Source organism: Pholcus phalangioides, unplaced genomic scaffold (assembly GCF_987345545.1).
Source record: "Pholcus phalangioides strain wild (caught in Gottingen) unplaced genomic scaffold, Ppha-v1.0 ptg000013l_1, whole genome shotgun sequence".
In the NCBI taxonomy this organism is placed as follows: Eukaryota; Metazoa; Arthropoda; class Arachnida; order Araneae; family Pholcidae; genus Pholcus; species Pholcus phalangioides.
In genome coordinates, this window is record NW_028301606.1 from 8,435,209 (window position 1) to 8,448,020 (window position 12,812).

The 12,812-nt window shown below is 35.1% G+C and overlaps 1 protein-coding gene across 1 annotated transcript in view; it reads left to right on the forward strand.

Annotated features, from left to right (window-relative positions):
• The first annotated feature begins 2,634 nt into the window (after positions 1 to 2,634).
• The window catches only part of RanBPM (Ran-binding protein M), a 44,062-nt gene continuing 33,884 nt past the window's right edge, over positions 2,635 to 12,812 (forward strand). Inside the window, exon 1 of the mRNA XM_089240670.1 lies at positions 2,635 to 3,016. Within this exon, the coding sequence (XP_089096796.1) occupies positions 2,821 to 3,016 (196 nt within the window). The 5' untranslated portion in view covers positions 2,635 to 2,820. The remainder of the gene's footprint in view (positions 3,017 to 12,812) is intronic.

The following is a 12,812-nucleotide window of genomic DNA, read 5'->3' on the forward strand; positions in this document are numbered from 1 at the left end:
AATTCGCAATTCATTATGGGATTCATTAATTTTGGAATTTTCATTGATACACCGAATTTTCATTAATTGTGTGATAGTTTGAAAATTCTGAATTTTGTTACTTTTTATCCCTCCAGAATTTTCATTAATTTTTGGAGAAAAAATCTTTTAATTTTTTTAATCAGCCTATGAAATAATTTTCATTAAGTTTCTGAATTTGACTTTAATTCCGAATATTCATTTATTATGATATTTCATCGATCGATGGAGGAATTATTTTTCATCAAATCTGAAATTTAATTATTAATTTCGCTAATTGTGGTGTTTGATTAATCTGTTTATTTTTCATTATGCATGAATTTTCTGTTTTGGAATTATTCATTAATTAATTTCAAATTGTGATCAATCATTATGCGATTATTTTCCATTAATTTCGGAATTTTCATTCATTTCAATTTCTATTAGTTATATAATGATGCATAATAATCTTTATTTAATTTTATTCATTGTCAGATTCATTCTAAATTTTTAACTTTCGTAATTCTAAATTTTCATTAATTTTCATAATTCCTGAATTTTCATTAATTTTTATCCCTTCTAAATTTGCGTTACTTTTTATCCATCTTCAATTTCCGTTAATTTATGTAAATACACCTTTAGATTTTTTCCTAATTATGGAATAATTTTCCTTTGCTTCTGAATTTTCGTTAATTATGATATTTCATCAATCAAGGAATAATTTATCAAAAAAATCTGAATGTTCAATAGTTTTTAATTATTTACCAATTTCAAATTGTCACAATCCTGATTTTTTATTATTTCTTTGTGTTCACGATTTTATAAACGGTATTTTAGTAAATATTTTTCAGCATTCCCGTACTTTATATTTTAATTAATGTTATGTCTTCATTTTAATACCAACTTTTTTTTAATGACCAATATGTAATATATCTAGGCTCCGGGAGCCTCCCAAATGCCAAGGTTCCAGGGATTCTTTCCATTCGTCCACTCGCGTCCATAGTCCACGAATAAGGGGCCATTCAAGTATTACGTCAGCATCGTTGGGGGGTTTCTGATTTGCTGACTTTTAATGACGGGGGGGGGGGGAGTGGGGGGTTTGGATAATGCTTACGTCATCAACCACCCTTTATGAAAATATGAATTTTTTTTACTGGCATCTTACTCGGTACGCCAAGAACAAGAAAAACCTTTCGATAGTTTGTGGACACTTGAAGTAACATTCCCCTCCTATTGACAAGTGTCCTACAGAACCACTTTAGTGATCTCTAAATGTTTCGCGGATCGAAGTGATCTGGAAATGCGTCCGGGCCGCTTAAGTGCTGTGGAACTGTGCCACGCATCACTCAAGTGATCCGTATGTGCCGTGGATCACTAAAATAATCTGAGAAGTGCCACGGATAGCTTGAGTGATGTAGAACCGCACTGGGGGTCACTTAACACTTAAGTGCTGTAAAACTACAAAACTACGTCGCATGTCACTCAAGGGATCTTTAAATGTGTTCTGGAGCTGTGTCCCAGGTCATTTAAGTGATCTGAAAATGTGCCACGGGCAGCTTAAACGCTCTGGAAATGTACCACGGGACGTTTAAGCGATCTGTATATGTGCCGCTTAGTTCATTTTTACAAAATTAGGTTTGAGGAGAGCAGCGAATCGCATCAGATAACCCCCAGGGCCATATTTGGTCCGCTGGCCAATTGCCTTTATGCGACGTATCATTATATGGCTCAGAGGGTAGGTCGCAATGAATTTATTAAAGATAAATTTTGAGTTCATAGCCTTCAAATAATATTGAAATTAACAGAAATTGACTACAATAACATATAAAGGTATTTTCTTCCAAAATTTGAATTAAAAAATATTTTTTGCATTAAAAAAATTAATTTTTGATCATCGGGGGGGAGGGGCACGAGCCAGGGCCGTCTCTATTCTACGGTAGAATAGAGACGGTCCTGCATTGCCACCCCCAGCGTGAGGTGGAGTCGACTGATCTAATATATATATGCATATATGAATTGACATCATCATCGTGCCCCCCCCCCCCCCGAACGCTGCACGCGATTCAATTTGTGCTTAGCCTATATTTTTTTTCCACGAATCATGGTCAGCAGTTAGACAATTGACAATTTTCCGCACACACAATCTGTTTTTTTGATTTTCCCCCATCCCTATCATGTAAGATTTGCAAATTCTACCATCTTTAATGTAAATTTTGCATTCATGTATTCACATTACGTATATGTACTTACATATTTACATGTATATACATAGTGTAAAGTTTTGTTCTAAAGCGGTCCTAAAGCCCTTGTAGGTATAAAGGACGTAAAATAAAGTGTCATTTCATGTCTGTTTTTTTTAAATTAAATATATAAACAGGCCATATATTTATCTTTATGTAATTCAAAAAGCATGTATAAACTACTTGGTTACCAAATTTCAGTAAAAACTACAAATTCATGTAAGTTTCGGGTACAATCAGTCATTTTCACGGATGGCTAACAAGAATTGGAAAACGTCCCGTAAAATCAGCGTATATGGTCATCGCTACCAATCGCAGCCAATCACCAGGAATTTTGCCCGAAAATGGAGTAACGATGACGTCACTCTCGTGTTTTCCACCTACCACAGTGCCGTATACCGTTCGTTCGTCGACGACGTCGTGCGCAGAAGGGCGCTGCTGCTGCGTTCTTCCGTCAGCTGTCGTGTGACGCGATTCGTCCGTCGTATTAATTTTTTTTTTTTCCCCCTCTCACTTGCTAGCTGCTGTTGTTTGGTTAATGTTGTTGTTGTGCCACCATCCGGGGAACTGATGAAGAAAGCAAATGGCGACAATGAACGAACACCTTGGATGGACTGATACTCAAAATACCGTGTCTTCGAGTCAGCAAGTGGATCATCTTAAGATACTCTATCCGATGGTTAATGAAAACGAGACTCCATTACCTCGCTCTTGGAGTCCCAAAGACAAGTTTACCTACATTGGATTGTCGCAGAACAATCTCCGTGTCCACTACAAAGGTGCAGTACAAAAAAAAAAAGTTTTCACTTCTCAGTATTGACTGACGTGCATCATCTCTTATTTTGCTCCCCCTTTCCTCTAGTTATTTAATTTCATACACTGGCTATAAATCATACACAGATTTTCCCCAGATTTAAAGAGGGAAAAAAAAAAAAGATTTTTTTTCACGATTTTTATTTATTCATTTTTACATATATATAGGCATAGAAGAAGGGGGGAAAGAAATATATTGAGCAACACACTGCAGTAGACGCGCTGTTGCGATGCAGGGTACAATGTCCTTTCGAGATATTTTCACATGAAATACTTTCATGATTCATGAGAGATTTAGTGAAACAATAATTCAGTAAAAGAAAAAAAAAAAAATTAGATTTCATTATATAATTAAAGGGAACGATCAAATCAACTTTCATGCGTGATATAGTGGGATTTGTATTGCTCAGTGACTGATTACGTAATTTCTCTCCCCCCCCCCTTATCACGTAATAACAATGTTGTAATAAATACTTTTATCAGTGAAAATGTCTATTTATAATTCAGATATTACTAAAATAAAGAAAAAAAATGTGTTAAAGGGACTTTTCCCCCTTGGTTGAAGATTTTGATACATTAAAAGGGGGGGGGGGCAGAATTTTGTTTGTGGTTGCCTTTTAGCTTCGACCTAGATCTTATATATAATTATAGATTTCAATATGGGTAATGATCAAAACTATGTATGTGGTTACCCATTTACTTGAACGGGTGTTTGAATGAGAATTCCCTTGATTGATTGATATAGATTACAGCTGGGCTTGAGATATCACATCATGATCTCGACGTCAAATGATTTTTTTTTTTGCCCACGAGGAAAAGGTAAATGATGCTTCTGTGGATTTTACAGGTGATGCATTACCACAGCGTCACTGGTGGAGCCAACGGATCTAATGTTTTTTCATATGCAGTAAAACTTATTTTAACAGGCATCACTCAGGTTCAGTCACCCCTCTTTTACAGCCAAATAATAATTTCCTCTTGTATAATAAAAGTATGCATTATGGTTTTTTGTCCCACTGGTGCCCACAAAAAAAAGATGTTTCGCTGTAGGCCTATATGAATTAGCATCATGTTCCCCGCACCTTTCAAGTCTATCTCTGCCTATATGCGGGACATAGTGACCACCTGTATCGATAGATAAGCTGATATAAATTCCAAAAATTTGTGTTGTTCTCAGATTCCAATTTATTGACCATGAATAGAAAATTTTATATGCTGATACCAATTTCTTTGTCGCAGTGGCGACCTGGCGCTTATCAAGCCCTGGATTACAGTGTTTAAGTTATTAACGCTGGGATTACACCATAAAAGTTTGATAAAAAATCTCTTATAAAACTTGGAAAAACAACCAATAAACCAATGGGTTATATTCACTCAAATGTAACTGATACTTATGTTTCATTTTTCAAGTTTCATTAAAGAAGTTTTATGGAACTTATATAATGTAATACCAGCCTAAGAAACATGAATTGATTCATCATGCTAGCGTTACATAATCAATGATTTAATGGATGTTTTTGAGTCGCAATCATTGTGATGAGCAGCGTGTCTTGAAATTTTTGTTTGTTGCAAAATCCACTTAGCATTAGTTGATTACAGTAATTAGAGCATTACAGTAATCAACTAATGTGCATAGTTTCAAACCATAGTATAATTTACAGGTGTAATAATATACACCTGTATAATTTTACTCAAGGGACCAGGGAAATGAATGGTTATAAAAAAGTTATCATTATAGATGTAATCAGGGCAGCAACTAGATACTTTGTCACCTGGGGCAAACCAGCATTTTGGTGTCCCTTACCATGTAGAAGATCCAGTTAAAGGGTGAATTTGGTGCCCCTTCTGGTCCAGTGCCTACTCCCCTTAGTTGCGGCCCTGGATGTAATTGATCAACAATATGAAAAGTGCATTGGGGCCAGAGACCAATATCATTGTATAGGATTTTCACTATAGTATTGGTGAAGGGGGGGGGGGGGTTTCAGTAGAAAACCAACATTTTAACATTATCAAGATGTAAGAAAATGCTTGTAATACCCTAGTTCTTTGTCATAGCATAAGACATATCCGAAAAAAGCACTGTGTAACAGACAGCTTTATTTAAGCTTGAATGTTAATTTAATAGTGGTTCTGATAGGGGCAAAATATCCCTATATGTTTTTATACAAATTCTACAACAGGTAAAATGCTCAATGAGGTGGCTGAAAAAAGATGCCAATAATCAAATGCGATGAAACGAGGAATTACTGTTTTCAATTTCAAGGCTTGCCTAGTGATGAAAAAACAGCATGCGTCAGCCAAATGTTTTAGCAGCCTAAAGTATTGCTTGTAGTCAAAAACAGGGCTGGACAAATCCCAGGGCATCATGGTGACTAGAAAATAGGTAGTGGCACCTGAAATTTCCTAAATATAGTTGTCAAATTAGAGTCTAAAGAGTGACAAAATTTTCTGATTTTATTTCGCTATTTTTTTTAAACATGGGAAAAGTAACAGAAAACGATTCAGGACCATTTTTCTTGAGTAAAATACCGTACTTGGCTCCTAAGAAATTGGGCTGGCATCCGGTGTTATCTGAAAGTATAATTCTAAAGAGTAATTTTTCACTCCTAAAAAATTTTAAGGGGTATTTTTTTTATCAATAAGAAATAACTCTATTAAAACAATTATACCGAAAACTTAGAGTATTTTCACTCCGCAAAAAAATTTGGAGGAGTGAAATTTAATTTTGATGCTTCAATCATGTATCTAGATCATAGTTTCTCAACCCTTTTTGTCCCATCGCCCCCTTCCTCAGAAATTTTTTCTCCCATTGCCCCCAATGCAATCTAACCCATCTATGGGTTACATTATAGGATCTTATGTTATACCCGTAGCTTCTATCGCCCCCGGAACGTTCTATTGCCCACGTTGGGAATCACTGATCTAGATGCATATTGACGAATACTACTGCCACCTAAATATTTTTAATTTGTCACACCCTGGTGAAAAATATTTTTTCAACTTTTCTGGGACTTGGTGAATCTTTTTCAAGGTGATACGTACGTCCATATAATTTCTGAGTATTTTGCTACCTTCAGACTCCAATTACAATTAACTAATTGCACATAGAAAACCTTAGATGCTTATACTAGTTGCCATGTTGACCAGGAATTAAGTCAAGTTCAAGTTTGGTGTATCAAATACAAAAAAAAGGTTAAGATTTATTGATATGGGCCAGGGCTTGACAAATGCCAGGTCGCTGTGACGACTAGAAAAATACTTGCTTTAGTGTTAGTGCTGTTCCAACACTTTTTTTTCTTCTCAGTTAGTAATTTCGATCATTCAAGAGTTTTTCCACCGAGCAGAATGAGTCGATATAGTCCTATATTGAAGTTGATTTTGTGTGGTTCCTACCTTCAAGGCATTAATGTGAGCCGATCTCCCATAAAAAAAGTCTTGCTGTATAGAACAGACCTATAACATTAAAAATATTTAATCATTAAATTTCACTCATGGTTTTGAAACATAACAATTTATTTGTCAGTCAATTACGATAATATTATACAAATTAGAGTTTAAATAGATGATAGCACTAAAATTCATGTGCAACATCAGATACACATTCAAACTGTTAGGTACGTGTGCACATTTCTTCCCCCATGGCAATAGGCCTATGCTATGTGTAATTTGGAAGAAAGAAAGTGTCAATATATAAATTTCTTAATTTTGAAAGGAGACTTCTGTAATCTTTAGAGACTGCAGATGTCTTTTAAAATCAAGCAGTTCATGTATATATGCATCAAACTCCCAAGAGGGTGCAGAGAAAGTTCCTGTAAAATCATGCAGGGCTACTATCCTCTTACCCCATTGTTTTGCTGAGCATCTCCTGTAACAGTACAACAAAGTTTGATTTCCTCTGTGGTAGAACCACCCGGCCCACTGTTTTGGGACGGCATGGAATCCATGGTGATAAAATGCATTGAATGAATCCAAGATCTGAGCAACACATTGCTCAAAAAACAAACTGGAAGCTTCCAACAGCATTCAGCACCTGTCCACATAGGCTTCAAAAAATGTATTGGAATAGTTTCAAATTAGTGTGTTGCTCTTTTCTCCAGATAATCAGCAGTTGCTAAGAGCCAAGTTCGATCCCTGCTGGTGGCACAGTAGTTTGTCAGCTAAGGTTGGTTTTTCAACTTTTTGAGATGCGTGTGTTACAAACTGATCCTTCATTTAAGAAAGTCTCTCTACAGAGTGTAGGCAGATCATAAATTGGTAGCAAAACACAAAATTCAGGTATTTTTTTTCCCTTCCAGTTTGGGAAATAGATGTCGGTGCTTCTAACTTTTCACCCCAGTTCGGGCAATGGTTGAAATTGCCGATCAACAACTGAGCCTGGGCCTTGTTCAATTCAAAAAGGGGGAGTGTTTCTAACTCATTTCACACCTATCTTACACCATGGCTGAACAAATCACAAAAAAATCTAAGTGCCAGAATAATTTTTAGGCTCCAAAAAAATTTTACCCAAAGAAAAGGTTGGAAATAATGTTTCTTTTGACTTTTTCAGGGCATAGTGACCCTCTTTCACGTTGGCAGATATGCAACTATGAATTCCAAACATTTTGTGCTGCTCTCAACCAGCAATTTAGTAACTACACAAAGAAAATTTTAGGTGCCAATAGCAAGTTTTTAGTCACTGTAGGGACCTGTCGTGTAGGATTTGTCCAGTTTGGTCTTACATGCACCTTAGATATATGGTGGAACTTTAGTTTAAGAGCATATGTATAATTCATTCCATGGGCTGAGATACGGGGGGGGGGGGAGGAGGGAAAGCCCCGCCAGCATCAAAGGTGGAGTCGACTGGTCCAATGTATATATTAATTGACATCATCGTGCCCCCCTCCCAGCAATAATGATCTTGCCTCCCCAGACTTCCAAGTCAATCTCTGCCTATGATTCATTCTGTGTATGGGCTCTTAATTCAAAATATCTGTATATTAAAGTGAACATTCCTGTAAGAAATAATGCAAACTGAAATTATTCACTTCGCAACAGTCTACTTTTTACCCAGCCATTTGCTTTATATTATTACAATTTTACTTATTTTTATTGAAGGCTTGAGCATTTTCAGAATGATACAAGAGAGCAGGGGCTTAACTTTCAAATTCCCATTTGCACATAACAAGAGGGTGAGATAGTTTTTCATGGGCTTGTGCTTTGAATGTCACTCTTGTAGTCTGGCATCTTAACAAATTGGCAAAAAGGCTCAGGAAAATTCCCCAAGTCAAAAGAAGAGTCTCTGGACTATGGAAGGTTTCATTATTACACATAGGTATGTTTTGGGCTCTGAAAAATAAATGGGCCTGACCCAGGGTTTAAGCTGGATAAAAAATTCCTTTCGTAAAAAAGCGAAAATGGGAGAAAAAGCTTTAGCAAAATGCTACAATGCTAATGCAATGATTGATGGTTGGATGTCTACTCGTTGCGTACCTGCTGTATGCATTTTTGCGAAAGTGGTTACTTTTTTTCGCCTTCTATGATTTTCTTTCGCATTTTGCAAAAAATGCGACCGTAGCTTAAACCCTGGCCTGACCTCTTAACTCTTTAAGATGGCCTTTTATGCAGTTATAGGAAAAGTAACCGTCAGTGTGTAATTGTGATCAAGAGACACAACAGTATTTTTCAAAACCAGTCCTCATCTCGAAGGCTTTGGTATATGTACTTCTGACATTGCAAAATATCGCTAGTTCAGCAAGTCAAAATCTGTTTATCTTCCAAAAAACTGGTAAAACAAGTTACTGTAATCTAAAATTTTGCTGTATTATAACTGTTTTTGTAAGTGATTCTACAAGTATCATAAGTTCCTGTTTATAAAGTGGGATTATATGTTTGAAATACAGTGAAACCATGATACGACGACACTCTGCAGAGCAAGAAAAAATATTGTTGTAGAGAGGTTATTATGTATTATATCGAGAAGTAGCATTTTATTGGTCATCACCAAACTGATACTGTTGATGGCATCTTTCGTAAATTGATGTTATTAGTACCACCATGAAATGCATTTATAAGCATTTGTTCACAATAAAAAAAATCATAATTTATTAGTTGATTAATAAAATTCAGTTGGTTCCTCATTGTAAAGGGGTTTATAGCTGAACTCTCCCAAAGCAAAAAATTCTGAAAACTGACGTACGTCACAGGACAATCAGTGTTGCTGCATAAAAATGTCAAAGAATTTTTGGAAAATAATGGGAAACATTTTGGGAATGAATTTTCACAGAACATTTCTAGTCAGCCGAAAGCTTGTTACAGAACAACGCAAAACGTTTGATTTTGCTGCTCAATACTATTGTGTACTACACAGAATGTATCTTTATGGCAACTTCATCAACATTTTCAAAGGGGGGATAATGCAAAAATACTATCAGATACCCTTGAAACAAAAACTGGCAAAGAATTAAAAAATATATTGAAGATGATTTTGACCCGAGTATAAAATATGTTGATCTAAGCAGTTTTGAAATCTCTTCAAAAAATATTGTTATAGAGTGATTTATTGTAGTAACGGATATTGTTATATCGATAGGAGTTTAATATTAGACTATAGGCAATTCCAAACAAGTTTTCAAAAAATATTGTTGTAAAGGGATTTATCATTATTTCGAGTATCATTGTAGTGAGCTTTCGCTGTAATCCGAATTTCTTAGTGCATATCAGTAGCATACATAGGATTTTCTAAGGGTGGGGGGAATAGGAATTCATTGGTTTTTTCTTCTTGGAAGGGATTGTAGTCTTTCTACTACAAAAAACACTTCATAATCTCAGCTTGAAAGGGAAGTCCCCCCCCCAAGATGCAGATAGAAGAATTGATATTTTTCAAGTATCATAGTTCACATGCATACGTTAGTACATCTGGCATTACTTTTATTTATCCTATTTTAAATTTAAACACTTTTTTTTTTTTTTTTTTCATGTTGCAAAATAACTTGATCCTAAATGCCCATTTTTTTGTTTTTGGAGTTGATAATTCTTTTAGACACACATAAGATAGAGGCCTGAAAAATCATTTAAAAAAAGTCTCAAATTGTACTGCTTACACAGGTCTTTAAAAAGGCCGTACAGAGACTCTAAAATCTTCCATAAAATAAATGTATTGAAGCATTATTACATTCCAAATATATATAACTACCTACCTTTGTAATTCAAACTCTAAGAAGAAAAAATTTGGGTTGGAAACTTCAAGGTAAAAAAAAATTCAAACAATAAATTTTAATAAATTAGCAAAATCACACACATTTTCAGCAATAAACAAAGTATTGTCATTAATTACGACATCTAGCAGCAAATTCAAGATATAAAGTTGGAAGAAAATGACTTCAGCTTATGTGCAAAGTGGATTCTGAATTTTTATCTTCAAACTGGCTGCAGCGATGAATGTCTAAAGGACCCTTTGCATATATGCAAAGCTATGCATTTAAGATTTGATCACATAATATAAATTGAGTTTTTTGACTATCAAATTAACCCATAACTGGTAATGCGCTGTAAAAAATTATGACTTGTTTCCTTACATTTGATTTTTTTGCCCTGTAAATGTTATTCTTAACTACCTTCATTAGCTTAACGGGTGCCTAAATACATCCTTCAACTTGATTTGTGAAAGTTATTGTGAGCGGTTTTTATAGATAACTTCGCAAAATCTTTTAATTCTTTACCATCTGCATAACTATTTTTATGCGACTATAATTTCCTACTTTTATACTCTTAATTTATTGTATCGATGCAACTATTGTGAATGCGATCATTTAGGTAGAGAACTATAACAGCTTCACAAATCAAATAATTCAGATGCCGAGCATTTTTCGGGAAAAACTGAAATTATGTCTTTTTCAGCTTTTCTGGCATTTAGTGACTTTTTTTATGGTGGCTGACACACTGATGTAATTCCCAAAAATTTTGAGTTGCCCTCGGAGTCCAATTTAGTAATCAGGTATACAGAGATTTGGCTTTTGTCAATTTTTTAGTCCCATGGGGGCCCAGTGGCTGTGATTTGTCAAGCTCAAGTTATAAATTGCTCTGGTATATCAATATATGATATATCTGGAATCAAAGCAATAGGGAGTTGCTCCAGACCAACTTAAACAGGATTGCAGCATGGGCAAATGAATGGAGCATGACGCTTAGCATTGATAAGTGCATGGTTGCTCACTTTGGTTCGAACAACCCACGGTTCTCTTATGAGTTGAATGGTGCCACTATCCTGGATGCAACTAGGGTCACAGATTTGGGAATTCTCATTGACGAGCGGCTTAGGTTTTCTGAACATTATTCAGCGGTGGTCAAAAAAGTGAATAGAATGCTTGGTCTCATTTTCAAAAGGTCTCTTAGTGTTCTCCTAAAGTCATTCTTCCGCTTTTTCGAGGCTTAGTTCGTCCTGGACTGGAGTATGCTGTAAGGTTTTGGAGACCATACCTACAGAGGGACGTAGACTTGGTTGAAGGGGTGCAGAGAAGAGCTACACGTCCTTACTGGCACACAGGGCTTGCGTTATGAAGAGAGACTTTTTTGAATATGTTTACATTGGATGAACACACGTGTGGAGGAGATATGATCGAAGTGTTCAAAATTTTCAATGGGATGGACCATGAACTTTTAGTACACCGCCAATGACTGCTTTTACAAGGGGACACCAGTATCGATTGGTGAGGGACAATGCAAGATAATGGTGTCGCAGGGAATTTTTCTCTCTAATAGGGTTGTTAATAAATGGAATAACTTACCCCCGGAGGTAGTAAATTGTAACACAATTGACACGTTTAAAAAGAAATACGATAAACATGTTGGGGTAAATTGAGAGTTATCCATACTTAGAATAAGACAACCATAAGTATTCTTTATGGGCATTGTATAATATTTTATCACGTGTATATATTGTTTATAATTTTTATTAATTGAATTTTTATTGGGTTGCTATATTTTTGAAATATATGACATCCATATTTTTATGGGCATCTTTTTCTCAGCCACCTCATTGGGCATTTTGTCTGTTGTGGCGTTGTATTTGTATATAGTTTTAGTACAAATATGAATTATAAACTGTTTCAGATGGCTAGAGATGTGAGGTGAGAATATTCTCCTGGATGTAAAAATTGGGGAATAATCGAGAATATTCATTTTTCTTTTAAATAATTTAAATTTTTTTACTAATTTTATTTTTATTGTGAAATATAAATCAGTTTTCATTGCCTGAAACATCTACAAAACAATTTTTGGTATAATCACCCCCAATGACAACTTTTAGTTTGAGAATATTCTCAGAATATTCTTCAGGTCATGATGAGAGGTTTAAAAGTTTGGTTATAAAGATTTTAGAAACCTTTAGATTAAAACCTTAAATTATTTTGAAAATTAGATAAATTTTCAGAAATATGTTCAAAACAAAGAAATTAAACCAAAGGTGATTGATAAAGGAAGCTATTCTTATATAATACCCTTCATTCTAAGAAGATACAGAACTGTTTTCTTCAATGCACATACACTTAAATTCTGTATCACTCACATTTCTTTAAAAGTTGTGCCAGTCAGCCTTGTTGGTTTAATTTTCTTGCTTTCAAACCTTAACACTAGAACCGCGGACTGGGTCAAATTGACCCACACTGTGAAAAACTGTTTCATAGTGAAAACGGGGATTTATTTTCAATTTCTGGGGTTTTCTTCCTACTCTTATTCAATGTTGTTCAATTGCATATTCGTAATGGAAAATTATATTTCTTTAAATGA